Source organism: Chamaea fasciata, unplaced genomic scaffold (genome assembly GCF_029207755.1).
Source record: "Chamaea fasciata isolate MVZ Bird 193981 ecotype frontalis unplaced genomic scaffold, bChaFas1.0.hap1 SCAF_4, whole genome shotgun sequence".
Taxonomy (NCBI): Eukaryota; Metazoa; Chordata; class Aves; order Passeriformes; family Sylviidae; genus Chamaea; species Chamaea fasciata.
In genome coordinates, this window is record NW_027094089.1 from 19476294 (window position 1) to 19501630 (window position 25337).

The 25337-nt window shown below is 45.2% G+C and overlaps 1 protein-coding gene across 1 annotated transcript in view; it reads left to right on the forward strand.

Annotated features, from left to right (window-relative positions):
- LOC136288149 (phospholipid-transporting ATPase FetA-like) overlaps nucleotides 1–25337 on the forward strand; it is a 79651-nt gene that overhangs the window by 11504 nt on the left and 42810 nt on the right. The window contains exons 3-4 of the mRNA XM_066180977.1: nucleotides 7438–7496; nucleotides 17076–17189. Of these exons, the coding sequence (XP_066037074.1) occupies nucleotides 7438–7496; nucleotides 17076–17189 (173 nt within the window). The remainder of the gene's footprint in view (nucleotides 1–7437; nucleotides 7497–17075; nucleotides 17190–25337) is intronic.

A 25337-nucleotide genomic window follows, 5' to 3' on the forward strand; every position in this document is an offset into this window, starting at 1 on the left:
ACTCCATTTCTGAGATGAAAATGCATGTGATTGCCGGCATAAATCCTCTCCAGCCAGGGCAGTCAGAGAGTCTCCACAGAGGAGGGGGGCGCCTGCGCATTAAAAATGTGTGGGTTTATAGCATGGAGCCCCATAGAGCCCCTCCTATGAGTCAATAAAAAACCACATTTGTTTGACAGGCGGCTGAACATGTTCCTGCTCCAAGCTGGGCTTGGCTCTGACCTCTCTCTCTCTGTTTCCATCCCACTGGTTTCTCACTGCTGCTGCTGCCCCAGCCATGCTTGCTGAACCCTGCCAGGCCCTGGCTGCAGTTCAGGGCAGGGATGGGCTTTGGTTTCGTGCTGCAGAGCAGCAGGTGAGCAGCACTGGTCAGGTTACAGCCTGAGGGTGACACAGCCTGACAAATGTCTGTGTCACAGACTGGCTGTGAAATATAGATATTTAACCACTATGACCCTCAGACCTGTCATATGGCTCTTTGCTTCACTCTGATCCATATGAGATGATGAACTTTACACATAAAGATCCCCGGCTTTTGTTTTGGATGAAGTTCACTTGTTGCAGCTCTGATCCCAGCAAGGTACTGCTGTGTTAAGAAGGTGAAATTTTCTGTATTAGTGCTGTAACAAATAATCCCATTCTCTTTACCCCAGTGACAGGGACTCTACCCAGATACAGCACCTGCAAATCAAAACACTTGTTCCATGATTCTTCACCCCAAATGATTGCAAAAAGGGGTAATTATTGCTTTAAGGTGCAAGGAGATTTTAGCTACTATCTTGTATAATAACCTCCTAGGAGAAAAAGATTTTGGTTGCCTAACACACTATATGATGACTTGCCCTCTCCCACGGAGTTGCCTTTCAATGGAGACTGTAATTCTCAGGATTTTTGAGGAGAGGATGGAGGTACTGACCCACCATCTAAGTTTTCAGTCTCTTGAAAACATAGAGGAGCAATCCAGCAAAGACCAGAAAACAGGGCCAAGATTTGTCTGCCTGTTAAGAGGTGGCTGGTCTCCTGGATGCTGGGTGTGAGGTGGCCATAGCTGAGAGCTGATACCAAAAGCTGGGCCACACAGTGATGATGTGGTGCCCAAAAGTAGAGAAAACAAAAGTTAGGAGGCATATGGGACAGGGAGGAGATAGCAGGAGACACAGCATGAGGTGTGTGACTAGAGGGGGTCTTCTGGGACTGCTTATAGCGTGTTGCAAAAGAAACCTGAATTACAGTCCCAAGTAGTGTCAGTTCTCTTGGAACCAGAACAATCTGTTACAGCTTTCATGACCTGGTAAGGGTAATAGCTTTGCTGAGAACCACTCTGTAAGGGAAGCTGGGGAGACAAGTCCAGCTCCTGGATGCCACTATTCGTAGCTGGTCCAGGGCAGAGTTTTTGCTCTTGACATCACTTGTTTAAGGGGTGGAGGAGAGATTATTATTTTGACAGAGTTTATGCTGTCTCTGTTCTGTTGTCAGGGTTGGTTACGCAGGCAGTCCCCTAATTGGGCTGTGTTCATTTCATGCCTAGTTTGTATAGGACTTGGCAAAACCAGGCAGATCTCAACCTCTCATTTCTTAGAGCCACAAGACCCAATATCTACAAAACTTTTCCAATACCCTGTTGGAAGCACTTTTTTTAACTTATACTCCTTAGCATAAACCAGAAACAAATTTCCAGGCTGTCTGACCAAATCTTGAATCTAACCTTTTGCAGGACTTTTCCATGCAGCTGTCCTAAAGTAAGAAAGCTGGTGGGCTGGCCAGTTACATTTATAGCTGATTTTTTGGCATGGATTTAATTTTATTAAATGCAGATGTTATTCTGAGGTTTAGCTTCTAAAACTATCTGCCTGAGAAAACAGGCACCTTCCCAGTGACTTGGTCTCAGTGGTTAGACGAAGAACTGGGCACTAAGCCATATTTATGTACGCTGAGTTTCCACTGATGAATAATTTAAAATAGTTTTCAGTGGCAGTGAAATGATAACTTGGAGCACAAATACCATTCCTTCTTTCCAGTGAATGCAATATGCAGAAGCAGAACATTTGACTTACTTAGAGATACATTAAAAACTTTCAAGAAATGAAAAACTTCTCCTCTGATATCTGTACAGCTTCCCCCTCCCTTTTTCCTCATTGCTTTCAGAATCAACAGGGCATGGTAAGACACGCATGCTTGGATCTACAGCCAAAAACCCCTGAGTTATGGTTTCCAGGCAAAGCTGGTGTAATGCTTGTCTTTTCTTAATATTTTGTTTATTGTGATCATCCAAGAGTCTTCATTTCTGTCCAGTCTGTTCCAGAAACAAATGAGAGCCATGTGGTCTATGATGGTTGAGAACTGCTGGATTAGGAGGCACAGCAGTAGGGCCTCACAGTCCTCAGTTGCTAAAAGCCACTGAGGCAGTGTTGCCCTGTGCATGTGGTCAGAGTGGTTCTCCTTTGGTGTACCCAGAGGACAGGAAGTTCTCCTGATGCTGTTGGATGCGGTTCCCTGTTTATTGTGGTTTTTCTTGTTTTAACCAAAAGTATTGGCTTTTACCCAGCAGGAAAAATTAAATTCTAACCTCATATTTTGGCCTTTAGAGACACTGCCTCTGAGAGAGATGGATGGCTATGGCAATCAAAAGCTCCATTCAGTTTTGAACCAGGTTCACAGTTACCTAGGGCCTTAAGAAAGGTTTATCACAGAAAACCTGCCTTTAGGTGCCATGTGGAAGTGCAGCGCCTTGATCTCATTTCTGTTCTGTTTCATGTCCCATTGCCTCATGTTTCTGTGCCATCCCAGAGCTGTTTGCTGCCACTAATGTTTCTCACATAAAAGCCATTTGGAGAGTGCATCTCTCACTGTTCTGAGAGGCTCCTTGCAGCTTTTTTCTAAGAGCAGTTGAGACTCTAGAGTTCAAATCCATGTGTCAAGTGCCTCTTCCCTGGCTGAAAAGACCCTGGGGGCAACCTGAGAAAGGGGATGGCTTGCTGCTCCCACAGTGTGCCCTGGGAAGAGCAAAGGAGCTCAGGGCATGTTCAACTGTTGCCTGCAGCACCTGAATTTCTGTTTCTGCATACTAAACAGAAAGCCACTGAGGACTTCAGAAACTGCCTTGTGACACGTGACACCGAGGCTCTCTAAAGCTTTGTCATCTATTCCTATTTACATTAACACCATTTATCTTTTCTGTGGCATTTCTTCCAGGACTAGACTTGAAGCCCCTGAGGAGGGGATAAGGGTAGCACTTACTGTATGGCAGGAAACAGGCAAGTATTGGGACGTTCTGTTTTTAACAAATAGCTTTATCTTTCATCAGCTTTGAGGATACCGGTTGCTCTCAGGAAAATTCCTGAAGGAGCACACAACACAATAGTTGAAGCCCAGCAAGTCTGGACCTCTTGAGCTCTGCTTCTGTTTTCCTCTGGGACACCAGATAAGTGACTCTGATCTCTTGGTACATTGTTATCCCTTTTGTGAAGATGTGAAAAATTTGTCTGAGGAAAGCAGTGAAGGACTTAGCACTTTAAAGGTGTTGAATGAAGCTGCTGTGCTTGATCTGAATCATCCATTTGGGGCAGATGGCAGCTGATTTCAAAATGACTGAAACTGTTAGATGTGCCTGAAGAAGGAGAAAAGCACATTTGCCTGCTAACATAGCTTTACATTAGAGGGCTTGATGAAAATAGAGACCAAAAAATGGTGATCTGAAAAAGGGCTTAAAAATCAGAGATGCTGTGTATTTACAGGGTCTTTGAAGGAAAAGGAAGAAGGCTAGCACTTCAATGCACTGAATAGCTTAGACACTTGCTAATGCAAGAGTGAACAAACAGGAATAACTAGATATCTTAACACATCATTTAATAGGTGTAACAGACACGTGCTGTGATAATTCATGAGGCTGGAACATTAATATAAAAGAATAAAACTAACTCTCTATGGTTAACAGAAGTTTTTGTTTTATGACTGCGTGGTCTGAAAAGCAGCTTGAAGAAAGAGATGAGCAAATTGCAGATCTCTTAGTAATTCTACAAGATAATGAACAAAGGCATAGCAAACCAAGAAGGGCAGTCTTTTGTGGAAAAAAAGAAAAGAAAATATGGTTTTCTGAGAGGTAGGACATGGTGACAAATGAAGAATTCTATCTATGCAGAGGCAGAGTTGGAGAGAACTGTAAAGGAACACGACCTACTCAGCTGGCATAGAGTTTTGGTGCAGAGGTGGGTAATTTTTTGGAGAGGAGAGAAGGCTGTTTCAGAAGTGATTCCCTCCAAAATGGAGGGAATGGGAGGAGTTGGCTGGTCCTCTGAAAGCTGGAGGGAGTGTAAACAGGAGTAGTTATGAAATGATGCAATGATACTTAGGAAAAAGTGACAGTGTCAAATTGTTTAACATTGATTTCAAGAAGGAAATCTTAAATAAATATGAATAACTAATAGCTGAGACCTCATGGGAAGGAATCCTGGGGTGGAGAGAGAATTAGACAGAGTTGTTGTTTCCTTAAATAATTGATATTAAGGGGACATATATTATTAATTGATATTAAGGGCACATATATTATTAATTGATATTAAGGGCACACGTATAAGTTATCACCTTTCAGAGAAAGGCTCAGAAGGATGAGTGAAATGATGAAATCAGAAGCTCCCCATTTGCTTCAGACAAAGGAAGGATGTATCTAGAAGGTGTAAAACAGTTTGTTTTATCCAGCACAGTGTGACAAAGGCTCAAAGTGAGAAAAGGCTGTCAAGGACATAAAGTTGCTCTGTAAGAGCTGGGGTCCCTGGGGAGTCTCAGTGGAAAAAGCCTAGCAAAAAAACCTAAGAAATCAGAGGGGGTTTGTTGTGGTTTGGGGGTTTTTGTTGTTGTTGTTGGTTTTGTTGTTGTTGTTGTTGTTTTGTTTGTTTGGGTTTTTTTGGGGGGGTTTTTTTGTTTGGGTTTTTTGGTTTGTTTTTTTTTTTTTTTTTTTTTTTTTTTTTTTTTGGTTTTGTTTTTTTTTTTGGTTTTTTTTTTTCCTCTCTAGACATCTAACATAATACTTGCCAAAAGCAGAGGAGAAAGGGGTAGGTTTTGGGCTGGAATAGCGAGAGATTGGGTTGACTGGGTAAGGTAAAGCATGCCCTGGAGCAGTTCTGCCTTAGAGAGTCTGGCTCACAGGCAGGCAAAGTTCAGAAGACTGGGAAGAGAGCAAGTACAGCATCCTATCTTGAAACAGGGAAAAAATAAAAGCTGAGCAATTATAGATGTATTTGCTTAACTTGAGTAAAGGTTAAAACAATACAGCACACCACTTCAAAGTAAGTAGGAGTGTATGTGTGGGGAAGAGATAATTAACAGTCAGCAGTCCTGAAAAACTGCATCAAACCAAAACTAATTCTGTTTTAGTGGTAGCTGGAGGGCTATTGAAAAAGCCTCAGATAGCCACCATGTATCTTGACAGTCACTTGTGACATTTTTACAAGTAGAGTGGAGATACATGCTTGAGATAAAATCACAGTGAGTGCCAGATTTTTCAGAAAAAAAAAGGACATGAACAATAGATATTGATGACTGATTAGGAAACTTGAAAGATTCATGAGGGGTATATCCCATCCTGAGTGTGGTATTCAATATTTACTTCTACATCTTGACAGAATAAAGAACACACTTAGTACATCTGTGAATGGCACCATGCTGGCAGGAGCTACAAGCACACTGAAAGATAGGATTAGAATTGACTAGTTGGAGAAATAGTCTCAAAGAATTTGGATGCAGTTCAGCAAGGACAAATGAAAGATTTGGATTGCCTGATGAGGCATCAGCCTCTGCCAGAAAGGATCTGCCAAAATGGATCATATTCTGGGAAGCCCTTCTCTGTGTGCTGGTGGTGCATAAGGATATTACTTCAAATTATTATGCATGATATGTACTGTCTGCAAGGAAAGTTGCTTTTCCCTTGTGCCCTGGTCAGTTTTGGTAAGATCTCAGCTGCAAACCATGGCCCATTTTGGGCATGCATCCAGAATGGGCTGAACTAGCTGGGAAGCCCACTGGAGAGCACCAAGAGTGATGCTCCTACTGATGGATTAATGCATAAGAAGAAACGGGAGCTGCTTACCTTTGGGAAGGCTAGCGTAAGGCATAACAACCTTCAGTACATAGTGAACTTGGAATCACAGAATCATAGAATCCCTGCACAGAACAGCTCCAAGAACCACACCTCATGCCTGACAACATTGTCCAAATGCTTCTTGAACTCTATCAGGCTTGCTGCTGTGACCACTTCCCTGGGGAACTGTTGCAGTGACCAGCAATCCTCTGGGTGAAGAACCTTTTCCTGATATCCAATCTAAACTTCCCCTGACACAACTTCAGGCCATTCACTTGGGTCCTGTCACTTGGCATCCAGAGGAGAGATTAGTGCCTGCCCCTCCTCTTCCCCTTCTGAGGAAGTTGTAGATAGCAAGGGTCTCCCTTCAGTCTACTCCTCTCCAGACTGAACAGACCAGATGACGTCAGCTGTTCCTCATATAGCTTCCCCTCCAGTCCCTTCACCATCCACATGACCCTCCCCTGGTCTCTTTCTAATAGCTTTTATACCTTTCGTATACTGTGGTGCCCAAAACTGCAGAGGACCCGAGGTGAGGCTGCACCAGTGCAGAGCAGAGTGGGATAATCGCCTCCCTCAGTTGTCTGTACTCTGCATCCTTGGCAAGTAGCACAAGGAACTTAGGGGAAGCAGAAGACCACCTCTGATCCTCCTGGGAGAAGGCGAAACTTCTTGAAATTGAAGTAATGAGTTTTATGTTAGATAATGCAGGGAAAAACTGCTCTAGGGGAAGGAAACTTCAGTCCTGGAATAGGCAATTGAAGAACAGGTGTTGCTGGAGCTTTCTATGTAATTTTTGGGGAAGAGGCAAGACCCTGCCTTGAGGTAAAGGACAGGTTTGATGAAGTTTTGATATCCTTCCAGTAGTTTTTGATTTCATGATAGATGTGGTGATGGTGTCCCATCAGCAGGATGATGCTCAGAAATGCACCTCTACTGGAAGAAGGGCACCAACTGTAGGCTGATGGCAACAACTCTAGAGACTTCAGGGGGAAGAGAAGAACAGGGCAGGAAGAGTGAGCATCACTAGTTATAAGTGGGAGCTCCTACCCAGAAGGTGAGCAAATTGACCAGGCACTGGCATTACAGTGAGTAGTGGGTAGAGGAGACTTGTTACGTAGTGTTAGGAGTGCCATAGTACTAGTCCATAGTGCAGCTCCATCAGCATCACCAGCCACCCCAGGTCCCTGGCATGGGGCTGTTGGCACAGGCTCTGATTCACTGTGTCGCTCCCTTCATAGCAGCTATGCTTGCACTTTCTGATGCTTCATTCACATCTATATTGACTCTGCTTACCCTCAAGCATGATGGATGTGTTTCCTTTTCTTTGCAAGCATGATGGATGTGTTTCCTTTTCTTTGCAGAGGAAGAGAGACAACTTCAAGCAAACAATCGGGATTTTAATCTGCAGTTTGAATATGCTGTAAGTAACCAGCATATGTTGTTTTATGCAGATGTAGTCACAGATGTAGCTGCATCTGCTTCATGTCTCAAGTGTTGTTTCAAAGGGGTGAACAGAATTTCATGCCAGCTATGGCTCTGCAAACCAGGCACACACAACCCAGATGAACCAGCAGAGGTGGACTGCTCTGAGTCAGCCTGAAAAATGGGCAGTTGAAGGTGATCCGATTCTGGAAAAGCATGACACAGTGACTGCACACTTCCAGAAAATTATTTGTGAGTCAAAGCTTTTGCAGGATCAGGCTCCAAGGCCTTTCAATAACAGAACCTGCGGAGAGTTTTCTGTGGAAATTTGTCTCCATTTAAAGTAAAACATGAAAGGAGATGTGTCAGTTCCTCAGCTTTTTGTAGTGAAATCATCTCTGTCAGGAAGGTTTTGAATCTGGCCCTTGTGGCTTTCTGCCAGCTTTTCTGCCAGATTCTTAACAGCCTGCTTAGGTTCACTTTTCGCTGTGATGAAATCTGTGACTCCAAAGTGCGCCCAGACAGAGGCCTGCTGTGTCCTAGGTCTGCCAGGCTAATTAGCCAGGGAGTCCCTTGGGCAACTTGATTTCCAAAGCTTGTGGACCATTTTCTGATGCTATGTGGAGAGGAGGGCTAGCTCAGCCGCTAGATCTGTCCTGCCTGCCTGCAGCGACATCCCCTCTGTGAGGCCGTCCTGAAAAGCTGCATTCTTTCGAAGTGTTTGCAGCTGCCAATTAATTCTGAAGTGAATTTTGTGAATTTTTGTCCTTTGAATATCTGAATTCCCATGGCAAAATTAATCATTCTGTTACTCAGGAGCTCCTTTGAATCACATTTTGGTTTAGGAACATCACAAGTACTTTTCTTGGCAAGAGCTGAAAAAACTAAGCATTTTAGAACACACTAATTTCTTGTCATGGGAACAGTCTGACTTGGCAGGAGCTTTGACTAATGGCAACATGGTGATTTTCAGTGGTCACTTTTCATCCACGAACTACACAACATGGGCTAGAGAGTCCCAGGGTCCAGAGAGTCCCAGGGTCCTGCTGCATGTGTCCTGAATATGAAATGCATGAAAGTTAATATATGTGAAGTACTATGCAGCATGAATGTCTTATCAAGACTGGTGATTTGAGACTGGGGAAGTGAACTTGATTTGCGCACAACCTGTCAGTAGTGTGCTGGGGTGGGTATTGCCACTACATATATTTTTGTCATCTTCCACTGAATGATTCCTATGTGCAGTAGTGGGACAAGAAAGTAGGAGGGAGATGGGCAGTAACGTCAGGGTAGAGGGAACAAGCAACTCTTATGGTTCCTGCCTAATTATGTGAAAAACTATTCAGAAAACTGACTTTGCATGACACTGCTTCCCAGCTGATTGCTTGACTGTCCCCAAGGATTTGCAAATAGCCACAATTAAGTAGACGACTTTGAGAACACTTCAGAATTTCGGTAAGTCTGTGATTAGGTGATAAAGTGAAGGCAGCCAAAAAGCCAGCTCAGTATAATATGCTGAAACTTGGCAGAGTTTTGGTAGTCATGCCCCTCATTTTAGTCAGCTATGGCTCATGATTTTTGTAGTCCTGTGTAGAGACTGAGGCTCAAGAAAAACAGAAAACTGGCCAAAAAGAGCCAAGCCTTGAAGTGATGAGTGGATGGTGACGTACTAACAGACTTTGGGTGGTGATGCAAGAACTGCTCTAACAGTACGGGGCTGCACATCATATCCTGGGCTGCTTATTTCCAGTTAAGTCCTCGCAAAAGTTCAATTTATTAGCTCCACGTTACTAGGGTGTATGAAAAGAATAAATTACTTCAGATCCCATGCTGTAGATTGCTGATGAATGTGGAAATGACAAAAAGGGAGATTGTCTCCTGACATCCTTGCATTACATATTCACGATGCTCCTGAAAGTTAGCTCTTCCAGGCAAGGGTTAAATTTGGGTACCTTCCTCACATTCAGATTTGTCTCATCATGTTGGGGTTGCACTGCTAAGCACTAGGATGTGGTTCGGGGAAAAGGACCACAGAGATCCAAAGGAAACCCGCCAGTATAACGAAGGTTTAAAAGTATTTTGAAGCGAAAGTCACAGGAGTGAGCTTCAGATTTCTTGGTAACTTAAGGCCACATTAGCCATAAAACCTATAGAACAGGTTCTTGTAACAAAGCTAGGTGAGGCAGTAAATGTTTCTTTAGGGTGAGGCAGTTGCTGAGAAAGGCCAATAAGGAAAAAGAAAGGGAAATGGGAAAGAAAGGGAAAAAGAAAGGGAAATGCAAACCTAGGTGTATTGACTTACTGCTGTGGCCGGGCTTTATGTCCCACCTGGTGTGAAGATTTGAGCCTTTCACTAAACGGACAGTTTCAATTATGTAGGCATGGGTTAAAGGTACAGAGGTGTTTTGTCCTTCTTTATCACAGGGAGAATAGGGAAGTGGGAAAGTACAATCAGAGGTGGGTGTGTTGTTCCTGAAAATCCCTGTTCCTGGTGGGACTTTGTCCCGTGCCGATGCAAAGTCTCCAGGATATCTATGAAGGGAGAAGAGACGAACTGATAAAGACTTGAAAACTCTATTGTGTGTGGGGTCTGACATCAGCTCTGGCAGCTGCTGAAAAGTGGCCCTCCTGGTATGAAGCAAGACTAACGAATGGCTCAAACCAGCTTTGCAGGAACCTGGTGCTGCACCATGGAAAGCCATGTCTGTCAGTGCGTGCAAGAGCATGTCCGCCTACATCACACTACAACTTGCAGGAGAATTCAGAGGGCAAATTCCCTCGCAGAGCTGTCAGAAAATACAGGAGATGCTAAACTGCAGTGTGTCCCTGCCTGCCTCACTTCTCCAGCCATGAGGGCTCAGTAGTTGAGCAGAAGGGTTAGAAAAATTAAACAAACTTTAAAACTAAGTGCTGTGCAGTTAACTGGAAGGATTGAGTGTGAAAGTATGTACACTACCCACCAGCTCACAAAATTAGTTAGGAATGACTCAGAAACCAAGTGTGAAGGAGTGGCATGAAAAGGCACTTAAAGCAGCACAGAAAAGGGCTCAGTATAGGTCAGTAAAAATGAAAAGTCAAGTCCTAATCCTGTGTTTATTCACAATGCAGACAGAAAGATCCTTCCTCAATTCAGAAAAAGGTTTGTCTGTGTAAAGACTGAAAGAAAGTGGAAAGCAGAGTGTCAGATATGGGATAGCAAGATTTAAGGACTTTAGTCAACTTAATCTGCCTGCACTCTCCCCAACACAGCCACAGAAGGGACGGCCTCTGTGTGTCCACCACGATGGGCTCTCCATCAACACTCTGGAGAGGAAAATCTCTTCTGAAGGCTTTTAATGTTTGCTCTGATCCTAGTTTCTTTTTAAAGTCTTTGCTTTCACATTGGAATTTAGCACAGCTGCACTGGGACGTCATGAAGGGCTGCGAAAACAACTTTGAAATTGGCTTTCAGACAATAGGAAAGGAAATGCAAGGCCTATGAGTCAATGACAGATTTCATCTTGGATCAGGACCCAGGGTCAAACCAGCATTCCTTCATCAGGACCAGCAACAAGGGGGCTGCTTGGACTCAGGTCACCTGATGAAGTCTGTAGTGAAATAGGAGGGATGTATATAACTTCCTAAAGCCAATACACATTGCCCTGGGGTGGATCAGCAGCTGGGTTCTTATCTCTTTGAAATTTAATTGGAGAGCAGGGAGGTCTGGTAGTAGCTCAGACTCTGCCCCACCTCCTCTGCTTGAATCTGCTTTGATCTCTGAAGGCTGCTTGGTGATCCTAAAGGACCTTATCAGTGTGGTCTGGGTTGTGGCACCAGCTGCCCTCTCTTCCTGTCTCAACCTGCAAATGTTTCCCAGTGTCCCTCATGCTCAAGGCTGAAGGGAGTGTGGTCTGATGAAGTGAAAAGAAGTCTCAGTAGTCTCTGAAGGAATAGCTACAGCAGCAACCTGCACACTCCTTCTGCATTTAGTAAGGTGTAAGTTGGATTCATCCAGAGAGCAGTTGAGGCACTGTCAAGGAGCAGCCAGAGTGGGGCTGTACTACAAGAAGGGGCAAGTTGGAAGTTGAGGTGGTCCGAGCTCAAACAGAGCTCTCACTAACCAGGGTGCAGTCCTGCAGCATCTGGCTGGCTGGGACAATGATGGAGTCCATCCTGACCATTGCAGACAAGGTGAAGTGATAAACCAGGTACAGGGCCCTCTTAGAGAGCCCAGACAGAGGTGTCGAGAGACAGGGCTGAAGACAAATCTACATCAGAGGTCCAAGGTCCACCAAGGAAGTAGAACTGGATAGATATATCTGGGAAACTAGGGCAGATGACGGTCTGGAGATGGGAACTTGTACAACATAGCTCAGGTGAGGATAGAAGGCTCATGGCTGAGCTTAAGTGAACAACTCAGCTCTGGACAGGGGTTGTGGATGGATACACCAGGTGAGGTCAAGGCCCTCAAGGCATATTAGGCCCCTGAGAAGCACATAAAGTTTGAGCTGTGCAAGATGTGGTCTTTAGTGAAGTCCACAGACTCCTTTGGATCAAGTCCTCCACTCTTCTTCACTTTAAGTCTCATGGAGAGAATACTTCGACCACACTGGTTGGGAGTCTTGTTGTGTGAGGCCATAATGAAAGCAAAACAGTGGTTTGGAGTTTGTCTCCTTTGCACCACTCAGGAGTGTTCTACCCTCCCCTTCTTTCCTTCTTGCTGCCAGGCAGCGGCTTCAGGTACTGAGCCAAGCCAGAGGAGAGCACAGGGTTGTCAAAGGGGATGACTAAGAGACAAGACCTTTAGGTGTGCTTGGCTTGTCTGTGAGCAATGACATGAGGTTGTCAAGCCATGCCAGCCCTGTGTCCTCCTTTGCACCACTGTGAGAAGGACACTTACCACACTGATGATTAACTGCTCAATAATAGGATGACTGAAGGAACAACATAAGAAAACACAACCAGTGATCATGCTTTCCTACTGATTTTCCTGGCATACCCAACATGTGACGAGATTCTGGAACTTACATTAGTGCTGTCAAGAGAGGATTGAGGGGTTGCGTATATAAGACATTCCTGTCCTTTTTCTGTTTAAAGGAAAGAAAAATGGGGGTTGGGGGAGGTGGGGGGCGTTGGCGCAGAAGGGAAAAGGGAAGAAAACAGAACTGGGGTACATTTTTATTTCTGGTGTTTGGCTAATCTGTTACTCCTGGCAGTTTACTTTTTTACAGGGACTTATACAGGGACCAGATTAACACCACCACATCCTTTTGGCCTTTATCAGTCTTCTGTTGAGCTGGGGCTGCTGCCTGCCATCAGGAATAAGTCAGTGAACTTGGGAGTCTTAAAACTGATCTCGTCTGACTGTTCTGTACTCCCTGTGAAAACAAAGCCTTGTTGACACCATATATGCTGTTACATGAGTTTATTAAAAATGTTCATGAGCACATGCACAGCCCTGTGGTCCCATTTCTGCTTATGGATTCTGTGTGCTTTTCAGTGGCACTGCTGCAGTTAAACAGAGTGCCATGGAATTGCACTTCTGCCAACTCCTAGGTGAGGCTTTACCAAAACACCTAGCAAAGACATTTCTGCTGCTCAGCTGTTCCTTTGGTCTGTGCTACACAAGTACCCGGGAAATTACCAAGTGTTGTGGCATAACACCTCCCTGTGGGGTCACCAAAGTCTTGCTAAAATTTACTTACGGCTACGTTGTCCAGCTGCTGGGAACTATTATGTCACTTAGCCAGGGGTATAAGTTCAGAGGGTCAATACCTTGCCATACCCTTTAGCCCCTGTAATCTAGCCACAAAAGCAACAGTGTCTCTTATTTCCGGTGACTTTTATGGCAAGGAGATGATTTGTTTGCTCAGCGATCTAAGGTAGGAACCATCTGCTGAGTTTTGCTTGCTGTTGTACGTCTCAGGCAGGCTTCTGAAAACACCCCCAAAGTAACAGCTCATCCGTCAGATCTGGACTTGTGTAACTGTGGAGAGATGAGCACTATTCTTAGGGAGAGCATTTTGGTGGAGTCACACCTCCAGGAGGTGTGAATCTAGCCCCTGAAAAGAGCAGATGAGAATAATCCCTCACCCACAGACAACATTGCTCTGGTGTCAAGCTTTGCATCTGGAGAGCTTCAGGCTGACTGTGTGTAACCACACTCAGACCTGCTCATTTAGGACACAAGTGCATGCAGGGACTGCCCTCAGACAACCAGAAGTCTAGGGCAGATCACAGAGTAAATTTAAAGCTCCCCATCCCCATCTTTGTACTTAGCCCATAGAACTGCCCTTCTTAGCCATTGGTTTTTATGGATTTATAGGAAAAACAAAACAGAAGTTTCAGCAAGGCCTCTCAATACCTAATTGCTGTTACAAAGAGTATTCCTCTCCATGACTTCTTTATGGGAGTCTCCCCCAATGAAGGCAGAATGTGCGGACAGTGAGGCAGATGATGTGTTAGAGGCATTGCTTGTGAAATAATGGCTGCATGTGGAGTATTTGATGCACTGCGGTGGTGTAGGCTCCTGTAGCACCCCTCCCACCCCACAGTCAGGTTCTGGTCCAGCACTAAAGAGCGCCAGGGTTTGATGATGTTAAGCATCACAGAATAGGATAAGATCAAGAGCAGAGTCCATCTGAGTTTCCCTGTAGCTGGCCAAGAGCCTGAGCTGTCAAAGCACACAGCCCTGTAGTATTGCCTGAAAACATAATTGCTACCTGAGAGAATTTGGTTTGTTCAGCCTGGAGGAGATAAGGCTTCAGGGTGACCTAACTGTGGCCCTTCAGTACCTGAAGGGAGCCCATAAGAATGATGGAGAGGGACTTTTTACAAGGGCAGGTAGTGGACAGGACAAAGAAATGGCTTAAAACTGAAGCTGGGTTTAGATTAGATACTGGGAAGAAATAATTTACTGTGAGGGTACTGAGGCACTGGCACTGGTTACCCAGAGAAGCTGTGGGTGCGTCCAGGCTGGAGCAACCTGGCCTGGTCTGAGGTGTTCCTGCGCATGGTAGGAGAGTTGGAATGAGGCTATCTTTAAGGTCCCTTCCAACCCAAACCACTCTATGTTTCTATGATTATATGATATCTTGCATAGTGCTTCATCTGTATCTGTGATGTGGAAATGCAGAGCTTTGATTTGGAAAGGCTGAAGTTTTCTCTTGTTTGTCATTATAATTTGCTATTGATATGTCTTTAGCCGCTGAGGTGCATGAATAAGTTATTTTAGAAATATCTAGAGTAATTACAAGTCCTTTTTTTCCTGCTGATCAATTTTAATTATAGATTCTAGAATAATGAAAAGATTCATGATAATACTCCCTGTCCTTATCCTCAGGCCTAAGTGCCCTAGTGTCCCAAAAGGCAGTTTGTACCCAACAATATCATGATCCTGAACAACTATGGAGAAAACACTGGTTATCCAGATTCCTGCTGTTAAGTATTTGGAAACTGTTATGTCTGAGGTTTTTACCGTGCCTAATGGCAATAGGAAATAAAATGAATGGCTGTGGTTCATTCAATGATTTTCCTGACGTAACTAATGGACAGAAATAGAAGGCAGGAATTGAAATAAACCACTCCCATTCTGTTCTTATTCCCCTCTGAGACTTTTTCAGGCAAAGATCTATAAACTTTATCTGAGTGTTTACTGAGTAGTTTTTCCCATGTTATATGTGACCCTGTAAAATCTGTTGACGCACAAAGGTCAAGTACCCTGCATGCACTTTTCCTGCAGCAACAATCTTGTTTTTTCTTTAAGTAAGCGGTCATGGTACTTTTCCTCAGAATACTGGGCAGATTTATATATTTAGATTCAGCTTTTATTTAAAAAAACCTGCTAGACTCTGTGCCTGATGGACACAGCCTTGTCAAGCAATTTAGTTCCCTCTGAGATGCAGAGGATGCTGTTATTCCATTGCTTCTGTTTCAGCAGCGTCCATGGAGTCTGTCTGCAACACATACCTGCAGTTAAGGATTTTGAAATAAACCAAATTTAACTACATGTCATGGCATAGACAGAGTTAACCACACTTGTAGGTAGCTACATGATACCAGGAGACAGGCAATATTGTGTATAAGATGATCACTGATAAATACCTTTTCTTGCTGGAGTGCAATCAACAAGAGGATTTGGCTAGCTCTTCTATAAAGGCTGCTTTCATTTCTGCCCTTTTAGAGATTTACTCATTTGTCTTGTCCAAGGGATAAAACATGATTTTAATGCTGAAGAACATATGCTGTACTGTGTGTCTGAACATAGAGGAATTCAGTAACTGCCTGAAATGGAAGAGCTTCCCCCACACATACCTTTCAATGGTAACCTGAAATAATTGGTTTGGTGCTGGAAACTTGCTGATGCATGTCAGTGTAGATGCTGAGATCCTGGATGAATGCATGGAGAAGAAGTGGGCTGTGATTCATACTTAGTAGCTCCTGTCCTCCCACCAGCTTAGCAATATCTAAAGGCTTTTACAAATATCACAGTCACCATTTTCTCTGCTGTTGAACTGGCATATTTATCATGGAATTTAGGTGTGCTTCATATCTGCCTCCTTGTACTGTCACACCTTAGGTTCCCTGGAAGGGGGTTAATGGGCATTGTCTGGAGAGCTTCCAGGGGAAAAAATTTAACACGTTCTCACAATAGGTGGGATTCATCCTTCCAGGACTAAACCTGGACCAGAGCCTGTTAAACATCATATAAAAGATGATCTAGCACACCTGAAAACTAAAGGGACAGCCTCAGTGAGTGGGTCAGTATGATGGATAGAGCCTGTCTGGCTGATGGCAAGTATTGGACCATACTGCTCTGATCTTTTGGGGAAGAAAATACCCAGTTCTGCAATATCAAGCTTAGGTCTTTCTGTGGTTTGCAAAAGAGAGATGGGGGAGCAGCCACTTCTTGTGGCTGGAGAGGCTGTCCGAAATTATAAAAGGAAACTGGAAATACGGAACAGAGCTGCAGCTCGCTTACTGAAATGGTGAGTTCTTGTATTAGTGACTGTTTGCACAATGCCACATCCAAGTGATTTTTGTGGAATAGAAACAAGCCATCCATTGAAGCTGCTGAGCTGAAAGTTTGCTGAATGAGCTGAAAATGATAACAAAAATGTCATATTCTGCTCCTGGGAGGACATAGACTTCCCATAGGGCTGTCCAGTCAATGGGTATTTCAAAGCATCAGACAAGCTACAGATGGTTGACCTGGCATGTGTTTTCCAACTCTGCTTTGTAGGTGCTAACAGCAAAATTGTTGTCTTCTGGTTACAGTTCTCAATTTTCTTTGTGCACTGTGTAAGTAAGAAGACTATTAATAGAGGGAAGATGTTATGAGCAACTACATACAAGTTTATCTACCTGCAGCAGCACTGGCATAAGCTGAGCATCATGTTTTCATCCATTCCAGGAGGAATTCTCTGTTTCTCCAGACTTGGCATGATTGTGTGGGGGAAAAGGAAATGCTTTTTGAGCTGCTGTTGGAAACAATGTTATTGCTAAATATAAGCAAGTAAGACACAGTTGAAATGTGCTGTGCTGTAATTTTGTTTCCTGTTTTACCAATCCTACTTATTTTCGTTTTTTTCCCCTACAGAACAATTCAATTAAAACATCAAAATACAATTTCTTCACTTTCCTGCCTCTCAACCTGTTTGAACAGTTTCAGCGAATAGCCAATGCCTACTTCCTTTTCTTGCTGATTTTACAGGTATGAAATCACTTTGCTGTTTCCAGTAGATTGTTCTCTGTTATCAAAGCCAGTCTGTTTGACAGGTGTAATGAAGTGCAAACTATATTACTGGTGTGAATTAGCATCTTAGTAAAATCTTACAGTACATAGAAAGTAGGGCAGAAAAAAGCAATTTTCTCTTTTACCTTTGGATATGAGGGTTTGAACTAAATGAAGAAAAAAAAGTTAATTATCTTTCAACAAACTGTGCAACTTTTCATGCCCTACCCTACTATCCCTTTGTGTCTACATGTGAGTGCTCTTGGCTGTCTATCCTGGGTTGAAGTATATTCTATCACCATCTTCATGAACTGTTGAAACCAGGTGAGGCAGGGATCCCTGCCTCCTCCACTCTGGCTTATCTTCTGTTAATGGGCCCATCAGCACCTTTGCTGCACAGCTCACAGATAACCCCCTCCTGGACTATCTCCTGTTAATGGGCCCATCAGGCCTTATCACATGACTCACCATCCCATTGTGAGATGCTCCGCCCAGAGGGAGGAACCAAGCATTCCAGCCTGGATATAAGCTGAGACTCTGAACACCAGAGGGGCGCTTAGCCACTGGATTCCCAGAGGACCCGAGCTACCAGACCTTTCTACAGGATCACTGCGTCAGGAAGACCACCTCACTGCTTCCATCACTCTGCTCAGGTTGTATTCTGACCCTGTCAGTGGTCTTTTGTATTATTGCATCTATTTTATTTTACTTTCTTTCCTTTTTTTTTCCTATTAAATTGTGTCTCTGATTTGGAGCCTCTCATTTGTTTTGCTTTCAAACTACTACATTTTTGGCGCCCAACGTGCGGCACAAGGCACTGAGAAAAGTCAGAATTACAATTTTGTATTGAAGAAGACACCTGTTCGCTATGATGCTCAACATGCTTACATGTGTCTTATATCTATCTCTCTATATTTTTCCACAACTGGGGCACTATCTGCCAGTCTTAATGCTCCTGCATAGACCAGGATATAGTACTAAAATTGCTTTATTGGTCTCTTTTGTCCATTTCTTGATAAACTCCGAGGCAATGAACATCATTCAGAATATACATCCAGTTTTGTTTTCTTGTTCTGGTCTAGGATGCTACATCTGGGGCCTCAACAATCTCACCCAGCCTCTGTGGGGAGGGGTGAAGAATGTTTTTTTCCAGCTTTTCAGGCATGACACAGTAGTTTTTGAAAATATGGAGTACCCTCTGGATGCCAAGGATAGCATGATGTTGTTGTTAGTCCTGCTTTGTCTTCTCTGCACGGCTCGCACCATGCTTAGAATCAAAACGCTACATGGTGTGATACAGCGTGTTGTGAAGGAAGAGGAAGAGGGAAAAAGAAGCAGAGCAACAGCATCAGTGTCTACACAGAGTGTCACAGAGGCGAAAGGAACCAAAGGCAAGGCAACAGTGTCCTCATCTACACAGACCGTCACAGAGGAGAAAAACCAAAAGTGAGGCAACAGTGTCCACATCTATGCAGGCTGTCACAGAGGAGAAAGGGACCAAAGGTGCCATCAGCATCTCCACACAAACTGTCACCGAACCGCAACAGCCTAAACCAGTAGCAGTTGCCCCCGTTCAGAAGAAGAAATCAAGGACCAAATCAGTCTGCATAGTGACTGATGAGGGTGCAGCAGGACCTTCACACCCAGCAGAAGAGACAGAGCCAGAAATCATCACTCGCTTTCTATCTCTGGGTGAGCTGCGTGAGCTGCGAAGGGAATTCACCCGCCAGACCAATGAGTCCATCCTGACCTGGCTGCTCCGCATCTGGGATGCTGCAGCCAATGACACCATTATGGATGGAAGTGAGGCCAGGCAACTGGGATCGCTGTCCCGGGATGTGGTCATTGACCAGGGGATTGGGAAAAGCCAAGAACCTCTCAGCCTCTGGCAGCGACTGCTAACAAGTGTGAAGGATAGATACCTTTGTAAAGAAGACCTCCAAATGCATCGAGGAAAATGGAACACAATAGAACAAGGTATCCGATGCCTGAGGGAATTGGCTGTGTTGGAGATCATTTTTTCAGAAGATGAGAGATTTCCTAAAAACCCAGATGGTGTCCAGTGCACATTACGGATGTGGTTGAGATTTGCACGGCCTGGACCCGAGATGTACTCACGTTACCTGGCAACACTGCAATGGAGGGAAGGTGAGGACAGGGTAGGTGTCTTGGCTAATAAACTAAGAATTTATGAGGACACTGTCACTGCCCCAGTTCGTACCTATGTCTCATCTGTGGAAACAAGACTGACTGAGCAAGTCCGGAGCTTGATTGGAGAAGGCCATCAGAAACTGAAAAAAGAACTTAAGGAAGAAATTTACCATATCCCACCAGAGCCGATGAGAGTCTCTGCCATTAGGAGCAGGTGCTCCCCAGCCAGGGAGGGAGGATACACACCACGAGGTAACCTCTGGTCTTTTCTTCGGGAGCATGGAGAAGACATGAGGAAGTGGGATGGAAAACCCACCTCCTCCTTAGCAGCCCGGGTACGTGAACTGAAAAGAGAAACACCGACCACAAAGAGCCCATCTAGAATCAATGTTGCTCCAATCTCTCATGCACAGAACTCCAGATGGTACAGGAATGATGATATGACTGATCCTCTTGAAGGAACCTCAGAAACATATTTACAAGAAGAGAGCAATGTATGCCATGACCAGGAATAGGGGGGCCCTGCCTCTAGCCAGGTAGAGGAAAGGGACAATCTGATCTACTGGACTGTGTGGATCCAATGGCCTGGAACATCTGACCCACAAAGATATACGGCTCTGGTTGATACCAGTGCTCAGTGTACTCTGATGCCATCAAGGTATGTGGGAGCGGAACCCATTTCCATTTCTGGGGTGACAGGAGGATCCCAGGAGCTGACTGTACTGGAAGCTGAAGTAAGTCTAACTGGGAATGAATGGCAGAAACACCCCATTGTGACTGGTCCAGAGGCCCCATGCATTTTGGGCATAGACTATCTCAGAAATGGGTATTTCAAAGACCCAAGAGGATACCGCTGGGTTTTTGGCATAGCTGCTCTAGAGACAGAAGGCATCAGACAACTGAGTACCTTGCCTGGACTCTCAGACGACCCCTCTGCTGTGGGACTACTGAAAGTTGAAGAACAACAGGTGCCAATCGCCAGAGCAACAGTGCACCGTCGGCAATATCGCACCGACAGAGACTCTGTGGTCCCCATCCATAAGATGATTCGTAAGCTGGAGAGCCAAGGGGTGGTAAGCAAGGCTCGTTCACCCTTTAATAGCCCTATATGTCCCGTGCGTAAGTTCAGTGGAGAATGGAGACTGACAGTAGATTACCGTGGCCTAAATAAAGTCACACCACCACTGAGCGCTGCCGTACCAGACATGTTGGAGCTTCAGTATGAGCTGGAATCCAAGGCAGCAAAATGGTATGCGACCACTGATATTGCAAATGCCTTTTTCTCCATTCCTCTGGCAGCAGAATGCAGGCCTCAGTTTGCCTTCACCTGGAGGGGCGTGTAGTACGCCTGGAATCGACTGCCCCAGGGGTGGAAGCACAGTCCCACCATTTGCCATGGACTGATCCAGGCTGCACTGGAAAAGGGTGAGGCTCCAGAACACCTGCAATACATTGACGACATTATCGTGTGGGGAAACACAGCAACAGAAGTCTTTGAGAAGGGAGAGAAGATCATTCAGATTCTCCTGAAGGCCGGCTTCACCATCAAGAGGAGCAAAGTCAAGGGACCTGCTCGAGAGATCCAGTTTCTGGGAGTGAAGTGGCAAGATGGACAGCGTCAGATTCCCACCGAAGTCATCAGTAAGATCACAGCAATGTCTCCACCGACCAACAAGAAGGAAACACAAGCTTTCCTAGGTGCCATAGGCTTCTGGAGGATGCACATTCCCGAGTATAGCCAAATCGTGAGCCCTCTCTACCTGGTTACCCACAAGAAGAACGATTTCCACTGGGGCCCAGAACAGCAGCAAGCTTTCGCCCAGATCAAGCAGGAAATCGCTCATGCAGTAGCCCTTGGCCCAGTGAGGACGGGATCAGAGGTGAAGAATGTGCTTTACTCTGCAGCCCAAAGCCATGGTCTGTCATGGAGCCTTTGGCAGAAGGTGCCGGGTGAGACTCGGGGACGACCACTGAGATTCTGGAGCCGAAGCTACAGAGGATCCGAAGCCAACTACACTCCCACAGAGAAGGAAATCTTAGCCGCCTATGAAGGAGTCCAAGCTGCCTCAGAGGTGATTGGTACTGAAGCACAGCTGCTTCTGGCACCTCGACTACCGGTGCTGGGGTGGGTGTTCAAGGGAAAGGTTCCCACCACACATCATGCCACCGACACCACGTGGAGGAAATGGATCGCCCTGATCACACAGCGCGCCCGTATTGGAAACCTGAATCGCCCTGGGATTCTGGGAATTATAACAAACTGGCCTGAAGGTGAGACCTTTGGATTATCCTCTGAAGAAGAGGAGGAGCAAGTGACACGGGCTGAGGAAGCCCCACCATACAACGAGCTTCTGGAGAGTGAGAGACAATATGCCCTTTTCACCGACGGTTCCTGCTGAATTGTAGGTACTAACCGGAAATGGAAAGCTGCTGTATGGAGCCCCACACGACGAGTTGCACAAGCTACCGAGGGAGAAGGTGGATCGAGTCAGGTCGCAGAGCTTAAAGCTGTCCAGCTGGCTTTGGATATTGCTGAACGACAGAAGTGGCCGAGACTCTATCTCTTCACTGACTCGTGGATGGTAGCTAATGCTGTGTGGGGATGGCTGGACTGCTGGAGAAAGGCCAACTGGCAGCGCAGAGGGAAACCCATCTGAGCTGCTGAGATTTGGCAGGACATCGCCACCTGAGTAGAAAGGCTGACCGTGAAGGTTCGACACGTGGATGCGCACGTACCCAAGAGTTGGGCTAATGAAGAACATCATAACAACAAGCAGCTGGATCGAGCTGCCAAGGTGAAAGTATCACAGGTTGATCTAGACTGGCAGCACAAAGGAGAATTATTCCTAGCTCGTTGGGCTCATGATGCCTCTGGTCATAAAGGGAGAGATGCAATATATCAATGGGCTCGTGACCGAGGGGTGGACATTACTATGGACAGCATCTCCCAGGCTATCCATGACTGCGAGACCTGTGCTGCGATCAAACAGGCCAAGCGAGTGAAGCCTCTGTGGTATGGCGGACAATGGTCAAAGTATAGGTATGGGGAAGCCTGGCAAATTGACTACATCACCCTTCCCCAAACCGCCAAGGCAAGCGCTACATGCTCACCATGGTGGAAGCAACCACTGGATGGCTGGAGACCTACCCTGTGCCTCATGCTACTGCCCGGAACACCATCTTGGGCCTGGAAAAGCAGGTCCTGTGGAGACATGGCACACCTGAGAGAATTGAGTCAGACAACGGGACTCATTTCAAGAATGGCCTCATAAGCACTTGGGCTAGAGAACACAGAATCAAATGGATATACCGTATCCCGTATCATGCACCAGCTGCCGGGAAGGTGGAATGCTGCAATGGACTGCTTAAAACTACCCTTAAGGCACTTGGTGGAGGGACCTTCAAAAATTGGGAACTGAGCTTAGCGAAGGCCACCTGGATGGTCAATACCCGAGGGTCCATCAATCGTGCTGGTCCTGCCCAGTCTGAATCCTTGCACGCAGTACATGGAAATAGGGTCCCTGTGGTACACATGAGAGGTATGTTAGGAAAGACTGTTTGGATTAATCCCACCTCGGGCAAGGGCAAACCCATGTGTCGGGTTGTCTTTGCTCAAGGACCTGGTTACACTTGGTGGGTGATGCAAAAGGATGGGGAAACCCACTGTGTACCACAAGGAGACCTTATTTTAAGTGAGAACTGTGTGTAGGCTTTCATTATATATATGTGTGTGTGTGTGTGTGTAGTTTAAGGAAGGTATTGATTTGGGATGATGTAGATGGTAATAGAATAAGGGGTGGATAATGTCCTGGGTTGAAGTATATTCTATCACCATCTTCATGAGCTGTTGAAACCGGGTGAGGCAGGGATCCCTGCCTCCTCCACTCTGGCTTATCTTCTGTTAATGGGCCCATCAGCACCTTTGCTGCACAGCTCACAGATAACCCCCTCCTGGACTATCTCCTGTTAATGGGCCCATCAGGCCTTATCACATGACTCACCATCCCATTGTGAGATGCTCTGCCCAGAGGGAGGAACCAAGCATTCCAGCCTGGATATAAGCTGAGACTCTGAACACCAGAGGGGCGCTTAGCCACTGGATTCCCAGAGGACCCGAGCTACCAGACCTTTCTACAGGATCACTGCTTCAGGAAGACCACCTCACTGCTTCCATCACTCCGCTCAGGTTGTATTCTGACTGTCAGTGGTCTTTTGTATTATTGCATCTATTTTATTTTACTTTCTTTCCTTTTTTTTTCCTATTAAATTGTGTCTCTGATTTGGAGCCTCTCATTTGTTTTGCTTTCAAACCACTACACTGTCCTTCGATTTGCATTACTTATTCATCCTGTGGTATAAAGCTAAGTTTTTACTTACCCATGGATTATAAGGCGAATTCCACAGGCAATCACAAAGGAAACAGCGAAAAGGACACCACGTGTAACCTGTGGTGTTTCCCTGGGAAGGAAGGAGTTAACAATCAGGAAGGCTTAAGGCTGTGGCTAGTTTGCATAAAGCTGGATATTGCTGCTGCCTTCTCCAGAGTGAGGAAGTTGTCCAGTATGGAGTGTGTCAGACACTGGCAGCACTATTGAACCCTGTGGATTGTAATGGCATTGAGTTGCACTTTGCTCATCACTGTTGCTAATGATACCCTGAAAGCTGAACGCACCAGATAAATTGATATCAGGATTTCTGCCCCTTTGCACCTTGCTGTGTACTCTGCCGCTGTTGAGTCTACACGTTATCAAAAGAAGGGTATAATTTTATGTTTCAAGCTTAATGTTTTAAAGTTGACCCTTCACTGCACACATATTTGCAAAATAACCTGTTTCAAATGCTTTTTTTTTTTTACAATTTCAGCTCAAAAAAGCATAGATGAAATGTGGTTAAGCCTTCAGCAAACCACATATGATCTTTTCTGCTTATTTACAGGGAATGAGTTTTTTAAATTTCAGTGCATGTATTTTTTTCAAGAGAGGGTGCCTTTTCAGCTGAGCTGAGAGCACAGTTCCTGTGTTGTTGTACTGCACTCTAGCTGTTTGTCTGTCAAATTCATAGTGTTTCAAAGTATTTGCCTTAAATTATTCTACTGTGTGCCTTGCTGGGCCATCTAGGATTGACTATATATAAAAGCACACAGCTTTTTCTTTACATCAAGGTAGCCTAAAGAGGGTAGGCATTAGTCTATTTATTCCTACATTTGTTTATTTTTCCTCACCCCATCCCTGTGGGACTATTCCTGCATCAAGGGTGGATGTGATGGGCGGGCTTTGGGGAGTCTGTCTCCCCCTGCTTTGTCACAGCCCAGTGGGTCATGCACTTTCCAAGGTAGGTGAGAAGGCAGCAGTTGCATCCTGTACAGCTAAGCAGGGCTATGGTGCCTGTAGGGTCTGGCCTATGGCAGCACATAGATGTCAGCTTCACAATGCACATGGAGTTGACACTTCCCAGATCCAAACTAAGGACCACACTAATGCTGGTTTCACATTGCTTCCATCCCTAATGCTGTGCTTCTAGAAGAAGAGGAGAACTGTGTGGGGGTGAGACATTTCCCTCTGACTGAGGGCATAACAGAATCACCCTCATCTCTTCAGTCCTCTCACTCTTAAAGATGCAGGAAACAAAAATGTCTGTGCTGCTCTTGGGAGAACAAGGTCAGCCCTGGCAAAAGCTTGCATTGTCCATTGATGCAAAATTTACTTCAGCAAAATGTGAAAAGTTACTGAAACACAGAACAGAAGCTTTTGATGGCTCTGCACAGCTGGTTTTGCTCAGATAGCTCTTGAGTCCCTCATAGTGGGCTTGCCTATGTCAGTACTTCCAAAGAAATACCCTGGGGACTTGGCAATCTTAATTCTGCAAACAACAAGAAGGAGCAACCCACTACACTTTCTGGGAGCTCTATTTTTCTAAATTTTCTTAAATTATAGCTTGTTTTGTAAGGAAAACATGGGTTCCCTGGCTCTCCCACCT